Source organism: Micrasema longulum, unplaced genomic scaffold, assembly GCF_059751315.1.
Source record: "Micrasema longulum isolate JH-2025_06_02 unplaced genomic scaffold, ASM5975131v1 h1tg002826l, whole genome shotgun sequence".
Classification (NCBI taxonomy): domain Eukaryota; kingdom Metazoa; phylum Arthropoda; class Insecta; order Trichoptera; family Brachycentridae; genus Micrasema; species Micrasema longulum.
This window is the reverse complement of record NW_028279950.1, coordinates 125,747-139,767: the sequence shown is the minus strand read 5'-3', so window position 1 is coordinate 139,767 and position 14,021 is coordinate 125,747. Positions and strand designations below refer to the sequence as shown.

Here is a 14,021-nt window from a genome sequence, read left to right as displayed (position 1 = left end):
ATTCTTTCTCTGTTTTTGATGTGTATTATTATTATCTTATCTCTTTCTGATATTAATTTATCAAATATTTTTGTGTACCGTATATTATATTATTTTCACACATATACTTACTGTTAACTAATTTTCATTATTTGTTTTTAAGATTAATTTGTTAATAACATTTTTTTTTTATACGTATATATGTGTATATATGTGTGTATATATATATATTTAGAATTCTCAACAAGTTATTTACAATTTGTTTTTTAATTTTAACATTGTTCTTATATTCATATTTTTAATCTTTTTTTTTTATGCAAAGTTTCGCTTTTTATTTTGCATTGCAGTTTGCTTTTTATTGTTTCTACATGTATATAAAATCTTTTTTTATTTCTTTTAATGTGTTGTGTATTTATAAAATTATTACTTTCTTTGTTTGTAGTTACCTGTATATTTATTTTTATACTTATAAATATATGAAAATGTATTTATTTTTTTGTTTGAATTCTTTACAAGTTACTTACAATTTGCTTTTTAATTCAATTACTTTTATTATATCCATATAAAATTATTTTTTCTTTTTACTATGTAAAGTTTCACTTTTTATTTTGCATGGCAGTATGCTTCTTATTGTTTCTAAATGTATTGTTTATCTTTTAAATTTTTACGCACTATGTTTGTACTTAACTGTATATTTTTGTAAATGCCCCTTGGGCGTATTGTAAAATTAAATAAATAAATAAATAATTGAAAAAACTAAAAAAAAAAAAAATAAATGTTTGTTTGAAATAAACATTGTATACCAAATTACCGTTTCTTTAAATACGGTCCAAAATATTATGAAATGCAAAATTAGCAGTTTTTAGTGTTGCAATTTGGTAGGTCTCATTTAATTACAATAGACAGCCTAACAATCAATCAATCAATCAATCACAATCATTCCATGTCCGCTCCCTAGCTGGAGCATATGGTATCCACAAAGAGCCTCCATGCATCTCTGTCGGCCTCCAACTCTTCTGCGTCCTCCCAAGTCAGGTTCTCGTCACGAAGTTCTGACATAAACTGCCGCCGAACTGTCAGCAGTGGACGTCCAGGACGTTGAGAACCTGATGCCTTGTAAAGTAGGCAAGCGTGACTAAGGCTCTCAGAAGGCATCCGCAGTATATGGCCTAGCCAACCGTATCGCCTCCGCTTGACGACAATTGTCACCGGAGTTTGCTGCGTCCGTTCTCTTGTCTAACAGATTGTTTAATTACAAAATATTTCATTTCAAAAAAATATTTTGATGTCATAAAGAAAAAGGGTAATTTTTTGCTAATATTTTAAAAAAAAAAACTCTTTTAATATCATGTGCTAGCATTGAGACACTAGTAGGTACCTTCCTAAAGTCCAGCGCGTCCTGTTTGTCGGTGACGATCTCACGCAGGTTGACAATGTTGGTGTGGTTAAGCTGACGCAGGATCTTGATTTCGCGCACGGCCGTGATAGGGAAGCCCTCCTTCTCGTGCTCCAGTCGGACCTTCTTGAGCGCCACCAGCTGCCCCGCTCGGCGGTCTCGCGCCTTGTACACCTGCCCGTACGTCCCCTCGCCTATCTGCGCTATCACCTTGAAATTGAAAAAAATCCGTTAGTTTGAACAGAAAATACGCCAAAATCATCATCATACTGTCATAGTTTCTTAATGTGTTTTTCCTTTTTTTTTTTTAAAGGAATAACCCGCTAAGCTTCTATTTTAGAAGCTTTCCAGCAGGTGCGAAAGAGGGGATATGGAAGGAAGTTAGGAAAAATACATCGCAACACCCAGACCAATTGAGAAAAAAATCTTTCTTGAATTTTATATGCAACCCCAATTTTTGAATTTTCGACCAAAAATTATACGACTGCTGTGCTTCACAACCCCTCCCATTATTCACCTGATCGCGTCCCCTGTTTAGTATAAAATAGCAATTGACAATATTATTCTTGCCTGATTACCTTTCTTTCCCATCCTCGTGGTACTTTCCTAACATCAAGATAGAAGATTTATAAAAATAGAACATTATAAACAAAATTGTGACATTCCATCGACCATGATGTTGTCATGAAAGTTATTATGGTAAATCTTTATTCATAGTGAACTTTGTCATCCAGTGCCCCAAAATAGAAGGAAATCCTCATTGCAAGGTAGGTCCATTTCCGTGCTCCATTACTTTACTCGAATATTCCAACCCTACTTATTGAATGATATTAATTTTTAAATTATACAGTCGGCTTTTCGTTAACACCCCGCGACTTATTTTTACTCATCCAAATGAAAAAAACAAGAAAGAATAGCGTTTATTCAATGTGGCTAAAGCAAACAAAAAACAGCAGAGGCGCTGCCAAGTATCACGGAAGACATATTAGTTTGGTTTCTTTCTTTAACATAAAAAAAAGACAAGAAATACCGTTTATTTTTTATATTTTCTTACCGCTCTAGAACAATTACACATTATAGATTATTTACACATCGTCCCTTACAGCATTTGAAATTTTCATTAGGGATAAGTCTGTAGTTACCTCAAATACATCGACACATCTCTCCCCCCAATCCCGGCCCTGGGCGGGGGCGGAGCGCGAGCCCCGACGCCGCAGGATGCGCGGGCGGCGCAAGCGCGGGGCCGGGGGGGCGGGCGGCGCGGCGGGGGCGAGGGGCAGCTCGCGGGGGGGCGTGGAGCACTCCTCCTCTGCGCTCAGCTCCTCCGACCCCGGTATCACTGAGGAAGACAACAATGCATATAGTTTGAGATTTGTCGATAAGGAAAATATAATATACTCTTAGAAATTTTCTTCATTTTTAATATTATTTCCATTTGTAAATACTCACTACAAACTACAAACTTTAAAATATGTTTTTTTCACTTAAATTTTAATTTTTAAACAACTTTCATTTATGTTTTTCTTTTTCCTTCTCTTTTTTATACTTTCATAATTAACCTTACATATAATTGCTTTATAATATGGAAACTTCACTGGTCCATTAGAATTAAGTCTAATTGTGTAAAATATTAAACTTTGTAACTGTACTGTATGTTTCCTGAATAAAAGAAAATAAAAAAATAAATTAATAAAACAATAAAACCGAGTACACCTTCTTCTTTTGAGCTCTTTAGGTTCAGCTCAAACAATAGTAATATATTTATAATTTTTATCTGTAAATGTAAACCACGTTACTCTGATCGTGTAAGTTTTGAGGGTTCCTGGTTTGACTTAGCAACTTTTCATGGATCCATATATGATACATATCCCGACGGGTTATCCATTCATGATGCTTCAGTATCACTTGGGACTACGTCTTGCGTTCGGGATGTTTCGGAATCACTCGGTTACTTGTTATTAATTAGCACTGTTATCAATTCCTATGCTTTATATGCTAACGTCACTCATCGTAAACATTCTCGTTTTTATTGTAGTATCTCGGCTATGCCATTAGTGGCATAAAAGACATTAGTGTCTTATAAAAGAATTTGGTATGTTTCGGTTAATAACGCGTCAGGTAACCTACTAACCTAACCAACACGTCTGCTTTTTACGAAGCCACTTCGGGTGGATTAAAGTCGGGTATATTCGAATATGCAGCCAGGAGAAAGATCGCAGTCTTATGCAGTGCACCGCCTCCATATATCAAGGCTGTGATGATAATGAAAAGAGCTGAAACTTTTTTGATGTTCAAATATTTATCAATGATACTAATACTCGTATCTAGCACTAACACACAGGAGATTTTTGATTCAGGAGATTTTTGGGCTGCAGTCTAAGGCCCCGTGGATACAAAAGGCCCCCAGCCTCCATTGAAAACAATAGACGATATTGTGAACATATTGAACAACGAGAGCGACTAATAAGCGACGTGATAACAATTTCTCACCATGGTTGTTTATCGTATTCGCGATCACAATGCAACATCCATGAACACCTAAAATTATATGTCAAAATGTTTATGTTTAGCAACGTATAATCCTGCTGCGCAATCACATATTTGAATTTCATCAGTGTAAATATGGACAATATTCCAAAACTGCTATTTTATTTATTTATTTATTTATAATTTATCATGCTATTTGTTGCATTTAGTCGGCATTTGGCAAGCCAAATGTCAAGAAAAACAGTCGCCATGGTAATTGTAATTTAATTTTCACTTTTTTGTATTTGATTTTTGCAAATGCAATATATTGTATTATTTTTTATAGTAAACGCTGATTTTTCGCCAATGAACTGTATTTATTTACGAGGAAAACAAAAAACAAACCGACACAAGCGTTGACTTAGAGATTACACACGCGTTGACTTATGACTGCGATAACTTAAGCATGTTCATTATTGTTCATTGTGATCGCTCAAATGCTTAGCATGTTTTTAAGCACGTCAATAGTTATTTGTGATTGAGCTACAGAGCCCCACGAATTCACGATCCGCCCCATTACTGCAAACTGTTGCTACATATGCTTCAGAAACAAGTACGGTCCAAACTAATACGAAGATGAAGAAACACTAAGACAATACTGCGCAAAACACTGACTAAGCACATCCTGACATCTGCCTCTGAAACCTGGGTTATGACAAAGAATATTGAGCGAACCATTAGTGTTTGGGAGAAGGATCCTCAGAGTCGTCTATGGCCCTGTGAAAGAAAACAAGGCATGTATGGAGAGCCCGATATAATCAGACTTGGAATAGACAGTGACAATCCAAGACGACAAAGACCGGGAAGGCTTAAAATGTGATGGGTGGAATGCATCAGCGGAGGTAAGCCAACATTGTAAGAGGGAAACTGGAAAGGAAGGACAGTAGGCTGTAGAAGTTATGATAATGATGTTTAGGTTTGTCCGTACCTGGGGGCATGGGCAGGGTCATGATGCCCGAGCGGCGCGGGGCCGGCGGGGGCGTGGGCGGCGAACTCAACGGGCTGGCGGCGGCGGCGGGGCTGCCCCCCGGGGGCGGCAGCGGCAGTGCGGAGATGCGCGGCCGCCCGGGCGTCGCCCCTGGGTTACACGCCGCCGTGCGGCTGCGGTACACCCCCTCCACTACACTGCCCCCCACCTGGAAGGCAACACAGAAACATTTGTATTATGCAACCATTTGTTTCTTAGTGGTTTTGTAACGAACGCTTTAGATCAATAATTCAGAGGCCTTGGTAAAACGCACCTCCGGGAGTATGCAGTGTGTTTAAATTGGCAATTTTGCGGGAGAGCAAAAAGCAAAAAGAATAATTTCGCTTTTCATACCTAGTGGTGCATAGGGCACGTAATAACTCCAATGGGGAACTTAAGCGCTACGTGAAATTAGATATAATTTATTTTTTTTACACGTGATCAAAATTAGACCATTTTATTGTACGGCAAAGTTTCTTGAAAATGTATGAAAAAATAATAAGAAGGATTTTAATAAAAATGAACTATTTTGAATGACATCATTAGTTCTTCTGAATCACCAATGATAGTGTTGTGATAGATTTCTGGTTTACGGGATGCTATTCACCAGTCAGCAGAACTCACCGAAGAGTGACTTCACACGTGGTGTAATTTCAAAAATCTTAGAGCTGTTAATATGATACATAATTTTAATTAACATTTTTTGGTTCGCGTACCTGCACACAAATCTGGATTTTCTCCCAAGACGGGAGTAGGTATATATTTTTATTTATATCCCTACAGAGATGAGGTAGAATTTTTTTTCCATAGATGGCGCTTCCAACTCGCTTGTGGATGGGTTCTTGATTCGTAGCATATATACAAAAACCAAAAATGTTACCTGGTGTGGATATTCGCTAAAATAAGCGTAATGGGGAATGTTGTAGTACCTACATAAAGTGGCCACTTAACCCAGCCAATGACAGGTCATAAGCCCTGTAAACGCTCGAATATCCATAATCCTGAATCTTGAATTTGAAAAAAAAAATCTACCTCATCTCTGTAGGGATATAAATAAAAATAAAAAAATAAAAAATAAATCATTTTAATTGGCTAAGTTTGATAGTCTATTAAACAAATAAAATAAAAAAACACTGAACTTCCTCATTGTGTTTTTCCCGGGACATACAATATTGTGAAGACCATAACAAATTAGGAGAACTCATAAAGAGGTCATTTCAACTAATTTTGTGATACATCATGGTTCTAATCCCCTGATATATTCTAGAGAGGTAATTTCTAATTAAAATTTGATTTAGTAATTATTTTTATTATTTATGTTACAATTGCTTATTTTATCAGTCCACATTATTTCCGAATGCTTAGAGTGGTTTAGAATGGGATACCCAGCCTACATATTGGGCAATCAAAGTGACAAATAAAATATGGTATGTACCTGATAAATAAAATCAAGATAAAACGAGTGTATTACATTTTTGCGGTAAAAGTAAAACATTTAACATATTTCCATGCTTATTGAGATTCACAAACATTAATACAATCAAAATCAAATTGTGAGTATTGGAAAAACTACAGACATGCAAGTTAAAAGAGGAAATCATAGACATTTTCTTTACTCTACCTGAGAGAAAATAAAGCACTTCTTAAACCATAGTTTAAGAATAAATTACATAAAACAATGAATTAAGTCAGTGTCTAGCAAATAAAGCATTCTAAATAATTTGAATAAATCTGGAACATGTGATGACAAAAAAAATTGTTTTAATGAAAATTGTTCAATCGCTTTGTACAGCACCCTTGAGGTATTATATTACAAAAATCCACTATATAAGGTATCCATAATAATAAAAATAAATTATAAGAAATTTGGTCTAACCTAATAGAGTCGCCCATATGAAGAAAAACCATTCTATGATTATTGACCGCGAAGTTAGCTACAGATTACAGTACGGATATCGGCTCCTCTGCCTGGAACCGATTGCCTTCAAACTTGCAAATCATCGACAGTCCCAGTCAGTTCAGATCTCAAATAAAATCTCACTTCGTTGGTTTATCATACCCTCAATTTTAAATTAGAAAATATAATATGTAACTTTAGCTTAGGTCAAATGTAAGTTTAAGTATAAAATTGTAAAGTGCCCTTGAGGTGATTTTTCACAAAAATGGCACGATAGAAATCAGCCAAAATTAATATTATTATTAATATAATTCTGTATCGTAAATTAAAGTAATGCCTAAATGGTATATTATTTTGTATTAAAACAGTCTTTAGCAACAAACAAATAGTATATGGATACTAACTTCTACTAAAATTAACTTTGGCTATTGTTAAGATTACTAATGGAATCCTACAAATGGACGACTGCCATTTCATAGCATTTTCCACACATTTATAGAATTAATATAACTAATTTCGTCAGGTTTCTGAAACAAGTTGGTAACTTCAAATTTTCGAGAAATGAAATGTATTCATAAATGGCATAAAATAATCTTTGTTTAAAAAGTTAATAAAAATATTCCATATTTTATAAGAATATCCTATAATATTCAACTTCAGTTTTATTTGAATTGTTGATTTGGGATGAGCTTATAACTTTAAAAGTGCAATATCTCACAACTAGATAAATGTTAGTAAGCAACTTGTTCCAGAAACCCGACGTTATGTAATATATTGTGACTCGTAATGATTCATTTAATTTAATTGTAGTGATTTCATAACTTAAGATTAGACAGAGATAAAATGTAAGCTTAAATCAAATGGTACTAGTCTGGTAAAAGCTTTTTGCAAGAGATCAGACCATTCGTAAAATACAAAAAATACTTAATTGTTCATTCAACACAAATTATCCTCGGTATTTCTACAGCAATATTCATAATACCTATTTGAAATGAAATAGTGACAGTGAATTAGGGTATCGAAGGGTCACAAGCGACACGACACTATACCTTGACGATGGGGGGAATGGGCGTCCCTTTGGAGGTTTGCTGGCTCGGGGTGACGGTGATGCCCCCGTCTCCGGCACCGTTGGTGTTGCGGATGAAGGAGTCCGACTGGTCCATGGGAAAGGAGGGCGGAGGCTGCAGAGGGCCCGGCATGGGGATGTCCAGCAGCTGCACGCCCCCGTCTTCCACCCCCCGAGGAGTGCCCCCGCTGAGGGCCGAATTGCTCTCCGAGTTGTCCACGGGGGTCTGCTGTTCTTCTTCTACCTTCTGCTCCATGATTTCTTTCAGTTTCTGCCGTGAGAAAAAAGCAGTTGAAAAAGCTTTTGCAATTTTTTTGAGGCGAAGATAAATTAGGCGCCAGCCAATAATAGGTCACAGGTCCAGAAAATGTCCGCATTCCCTTCTAAAATATTTTTTTTATTCGTTGATAACTCGCTGCTTTTTCAATCACTTTAATCGTAATTATTACAATACAATTGGAATGCGGTCTCGCAGTAGTATTTCAGCCTCACTGATCAAAGAGCTCTAACAAAACATGATTCTCATTATCTAGCATGATTATTCATGACTATTTGAAAATTTAACCAAAATCAGATGAATTTTGTAATTTTTTTTTTGCCTCGAGGCCCAATTACAGTGGTAAATTACAACACAGTTAGTTAACCCAGGGTTGAGAAAAATCACATTTAATTTTTGTGTTCTCACCGGGAATTGGACCTAGCACCTTCCATGTGTGAGTCAAGTGTCTTAACCACTACACCACGGAGGCCGCCAACTAAAGTAACTTAATCTTTATTAAAATACCGACGGTGAGACTTGAGTTTTTTACTACGACAAGGCTACTTACTACTGCTATATACAAGGTTTTTAAGGGCCATACCGCAAAACTTCAGAGGAACATTTTTTGAGGTGTACCTTTTAAAAGTATCCTAATGTTTTTTTTGGAAAATCTGTTTTCTTATTAAAATTAAAAAAAGAAATTGAGATCAAAAACGTATTTGAGCAACGAAGCGATACGCATCGGACACGGACTAGGGAAGCAGCTGGCTAAGGGTTTGTGTAAAGGATGCTAGTTCGAGACTTTAAGGATTGCCTCCATTTTCAAAAAAAAACCATCACACAATATCACTCATTTGAAAAATTATAATAACTCATTTTTTTCATTAACATTTTCGAGAAAAAAGTATTAGGATTTTTTTAAAGTTTACCACCATGAGGAATGTTACTCTGAAGATTCGCGGTCCGGCTCTGAAACACCGTGTATTTAGTGGAAATTTATCTATTTTGATACAGGTTAAAAAATATTTTAAGAAATAAAAAATTCTCAACAGTGAAAAGTTTTACGATACACATATTAAATAATAACCAAGCTCTCTAGATGAAATAACTATGACCTGGAAAAAAAACATGTCATTAATAGAGGAATAAACAGGTTTACAAACATAACAAATGGGTAAGTAACCACAACACAAAACAAACCGCATAAGCGTGTGCCACAAGTTAGGACAGGTCTAATAATACACACAGGTGGTTATGTAAGCGCAGCGCAATACTAAGGTTGGCGTGTATTACCTTCTCGCGCTTGTGTTTGTCCTTGACTAGTTCGGCAAACAGACTGGTGTCGCTGATTTTCTCCCGCAGGTCTATCTTGCGCTGTATCACGAGGGACGGGCTCACGGAGTTGCGGATACTCCTCGAGATGCTGAAATAAAACCGAAAATTTCAAATTTCATTCATTCCATATCATCAGATTCAATCCACTTATGTAGAATTGTAATTGAGAAATGCCATATCCCTGTTACTATTAGAGAAATAGATTCAGGAATTTGCAACGAACATCCATATCTAAATGTTCTTCATAAAATCATTTTTAGAAAAAAACCTTCCCATGGATCCGACAATATTGACAGTAAAATTTTGCTAGTCAATTAATGATTTTTTTACAAAAAATGAGTAACTTTTTTTTTTTAATCGATCATAGGTTAAGACAGGTGTTAAGTAAAACTATTAAGACTTATTATTATTATTATTATTATGGATAACTTATATAGCGCCATTTTCATAATAAAATACCTCAAGGGCGCTTTACATAGTGATTCTATTGTTAAATTAATTTAATTGAAGCTTTTAAATTTGTAATTTAATTAAAACAATTTATTTTGTTGTCACATGCTACGGATTTATTCAAATGATTTAGAGAACAAGTGGGTTTTAAGTTTTTTCCGAAACATCACTTCACTTTCACAGCCTCGCACCTCTGCTGGGAGAGCATTCCATGCCATAGGGCCTGCGACCGCAAATGCGCGTTCACTAAATTTAGTGCGCTGTTTGCGTAGAGGTATAATAACTTTTCCTCTCGCCGTAGACGTAGCTGATCTAAGCGTGAGACGCCTGTCAGCTAGTTCATCTGGAATGCATAGTTCCCTTAGATATTCCGGAGCAGAGTTGTGCAGTGACTTATACATAAGCCAACAGAGTTTGTATTCGACCCTTTGTGGAAAACGTAGCCAGTGTAGTTATGTAGGATAAATATAAAAAACAGATTCAAATGTAAACCTAAATAAAAATTACTTTTTCTGTCATGCTCCGTGCGACTATTACAGGCATTTTAATAAAAAAATCCTTCCATAATTCCAGATAAAATAAGTGAAAAAATTTGCTCTGTAATTCAATTAAACTTGAGAAACTTTTCAGAACGCTAGAGCCACCTATCACCATTCAACTTTATTTTGGAGTTTTGACACACAGGCATCCTGAAATAATTCTAACAAAACATTAATTTGTTTGTCAGTTCGGAGAAATATTTTGAGCTGAATGCACGTCGATAAACTTATTTTTTTTTTTAAATATAAGGCGAGATGTGGGACTGTGTAAGTGCATAAAATACCTAGTTTGTGTCTTGGGCCTTAAGAAATTGACCAAGTTGTTTTAAAAGCGGTTGAAAAGAATTGAAGTCCTAGAAAGTATCATATCTAGGGTCACTGACCTGTTTCTGGGCGGGGAGGGGGAGAGGTAACGGGTGCGATGGCGCGGGGGGCTGTGCGGTGAGGGGTGGCGGTGGTGGCGGGAGTGCGGACGCTTGGCGGCCGAACGCCGTCGCTTGGTGCCACTGCGGCTCGCTGACCGGAAGGCGGCTTCGCTCTCTGCCAACTTGATATGCTCGCTCCTGGAAATATTAATTTGACTCATTTTGTCAGGCTGATAAATTTGGTTTACTGATAGCAAAAAAACGATGTAGGGAATTATAAAAATGAATAGTGTTATTTTATTACTACTAAGCATCTTTAAATTGATGTTCGTTATTTATTTTTTGAAACTGTATAAAAAGATCTGTGTATACAGGGTGTTCTTTAAACCCTGTCACATCCGAAACCACAATGATCAGTATGGGCAAGAAGACATATTAGCATTTTCAAAAAAACAAATGGTTGCTGACTTCTGCAGGGGAGAAGTGAGGGGAGCGCGGCACAGTATCAGACTCCCCCCTCCTGGTTTCTCCCCTGCAGAAGTAAGCAACCATTTGCTTTTTTTTATATTTTATTTTTTTAAATTTTATTCGTTCTAAAAAATAATTTAATTTTTCGGACGTGACAGGGTTTAATGAACAGCCTGTATATTTGCAATCTTATGATTTAAACAAATATTTCAATTTTAGGGTCATTTTTTTTTTGTTGTAAATAACAGTGTTAGAAAATGGGAATCAATTCGAGGTAGAGCGGGGTTCGGTAATACTACCCTAACTAATTAATCTTATGATAATAACATCAGAATGGGTTACCTGCGATTAGAGTGTCTGAGCTTGTCCCTCTGCGAACGGTGGCGCCGATGTTCCCGCTCCGGCCCGTGGTGATCGCTACGTCTCCTCCTCACCGGGCTGTACGGCTGCGGAGGGGAATCTAAACACAATACACTCTGCATTAAAATCGTCATGATACCCTCATGAGGCGCTTTATTGGTATACCGAATTCGGCATATCTTGATCATTCGGTACACAGGTTCCAGCGTGATCAGTCTTACGCTGAAATATTGCAGTGTAAAACCACCTTTTACATCAACATTTCATGTGAAACATACACAAATTACTGAAAATAAAATCCGGGACCACAATGTTCGTAACAAATGATAATTGACAAACGATAATAGACATTTGTTACAGATTTAATTTCTGAAAAAAAAAACAATTACACTGTATACGTTCCATGCTAGGATAGGTTTCCTTACATAAAAATCAATTTGTTGAATCAATGTTTAAACTTTTTTCAAACGATACTTGATGACGACATTTGTCGATTGTCAAAACTTACACAATATCAGAGTATAAATCTTTTCCAATATCTATACAACAGTGTTTTTAGTCAGTTAAGTAGTTACCATGTATGGCAATGGGGGAGGGGCTCCTGTAGTATTCCTGGGGCCCCGAGGAGCCAGTGTAGACCACGTCCGGGTCGGACTCGAGTGACCTCGCGTGCGGTGGCTGCTGAGGGGTGTGCGGAGACGACGGACTCAATCGTCTCCTGAAAAATTATTTTAATCAGAATTCAATTGATGGCGCATTGCCAATATGTATCAAGGAAATTTCGGAAAAATAATTCAGCAGAATAGATAGGGACTTTTAAAACTATTTTCCATCCACTTTTGAAACATTTCTTTTAGGCCCTGCAACGATTTTTTCATTTCTTTTTTGGGGACCTTTTTATCAGATTCTCCAGCAGTGTGATTCTTAATGCTCTCGGAGGGTTAGAGAATGCATTACTATCACGTAATTTACATGCTAAAAATCTATTATTGTTCAGAATACCAGCCCGGGGATTTTTCTTCAGTAAGTTGTTTAACAAGGTTGCAACATGATTTTTTCAGTAAAAACATGAAAAATTGGTGGATTTAGACATAAAATTGGTTGATTATAAAAATTAAAAATCTATAAAAATATTGAAAAATTGGCAGGGTTGGAAACGTTGCAATCGGGTATTTATTACTATGAAAGTATTTTTACAGCATTAAGTTTTCAACTCTCAGAACACTGTTGTATGCTCCCATAGTGAAGATTTTAGTTTATGAGAGCTTTAAAAATGTTCTATTCCTAATACCCAATACATAACTTTACAAACACCCTAGGCAACAATATAATGTATATATAAACATTTTATTAGCCTTAAGGAATGGAGAATTTTATATTATAGTTTGACTTCATTCCATTTAACATGACTATTATGTACATTCAATTGATAAAACTATTATGGCTTGTGTTGATTGTGGATGTATATTTACCGTCAATCTCTGGGACCCCATTGCATTGCTCATTTTAAAAGTTGATGCAATTGATTAAGATAAACAAATTAAATAGTTCAAATAAAGAAGGACATTTAATTTATATTACATTTAAACCCAACTCAAATCTTGTTCTTGGAAAATAAAGATAATAATCAGATAGATAAAAAAATTCACTATTAAACTCGAGATAGGAGTGTATCCAGTTTTATATCAAATTTGTTAATGAAAGCATGAAAACTGAAGATGGACAATTTATCCACACAAATACGGACAAAAATCTATAATTGTTCATATTACTAACTACACCACATTAACACACCAGTTGCAACGTGCCTCGATCTTTGTATGAAGGCAAAACAGTCCATAGCCGGTTCAGGGTAATGAGAAATATTGGAATTAAAAAATCTTTATAAATGGGTGTTATTTCAAGTCAATTTTGCTGGGAATTTATTTTTCAAATTTCATACATCGCGGGGTAATTACTACGAAGGTAACTTTAAAATCAGCATTTTCGAGTTACCCTCTAAAAATACATATTTGTATCTTCCTCCGTGAATGCTACAAATGGGCAAATCATGATTCATTAAAATCATACTATGATACTTTTAATGCACGACTTGTCTATTTGTAGCATTCATGGAGGATAAAATAATATGTTTCTAGTGAGTAACTCACAAAACCTGATTTTGAAGCTACCTAGTTGTAGTAACTACCCCGCGACATGATCATTGCTAAACCACGTTACAGAGCAATATATATTTCACACGAGTAAGAGGAAAACCAGCCATAATTTGGAGGAACTAAATGTTGTAGGATTGATGTGAAAGGAGGCGAGAGTGGTGACTAGCAATAGAGTCTATCGTATTTTTCTTTAGAAATATTTGCGTCCTTACGATTTACCTATAAATTTTTATATTAAATATTTCAATTTTGGGGCCA

The 14,021-nt window shown here is 35.9% G+C and overlaps 2 protein-coding genes across 4 annotated transcripts in view; one reads left to right on the top strand and one right to left on the bottom strand.

Annotated features, from left to right (window-relative positions):
• Positions 1 to 14,021, top strand: part of LOC148271517 (GATOR1 complex protein NPRL2-like) — a 174,142-nt gene that overhangs the window by 49,246 nt on the left and 110,875 nt on the right. The window lies entirely within an intron of this gene.
• Positions 1 to 14,021, bottom strand: part of Cdk12 (Cyclin-dependent kinase 12) — a 28,234-nt gene that overhangs the window by 12,594 nt on the left and 1,619 nt on the right. For all 3 annotated transcript variants that reach the window (XM_088241293.1, XM_088241292.1, XM_088241291.1), the window contains exons 3-10: positions 12,183 to 12,325; positions 11,590 to 11,707; positions 10,798 to 10,977; positions 9,384 to 9,513; positions 7,815 to 8,102; positions 4,830 to 5,037; positions 2,518 to 2,714; positions 1,358 to 1,585 (exon numbers count right to left, since the gene is read on the bottom strand). In XM_088241293.1, the coding sequence (XP_088097419.1) occupies positions 1,358 to 1,585; positions 2,518 to 2,714; positions 4,830 to 5,037; positions 7,815 to 8,102; positions 9,384 to 9,513; positions 10,798 to 10,977; positions 11,590 to 11,707; positions 12,183 to 12,325 (1,492 nt within the window). The remainder of the gene's footprint in view (positions 1 to 1,357; positions 1,586 to 2,517; positions 2,715 to 4,829; positions 5,038 to 7,814; positions 8,103 to 9,383; positions 9,514 to 10,797; positions 10,978 to 11,589; positions 11,708 to 12,182; positions 12,326 to 14,021) is intronic.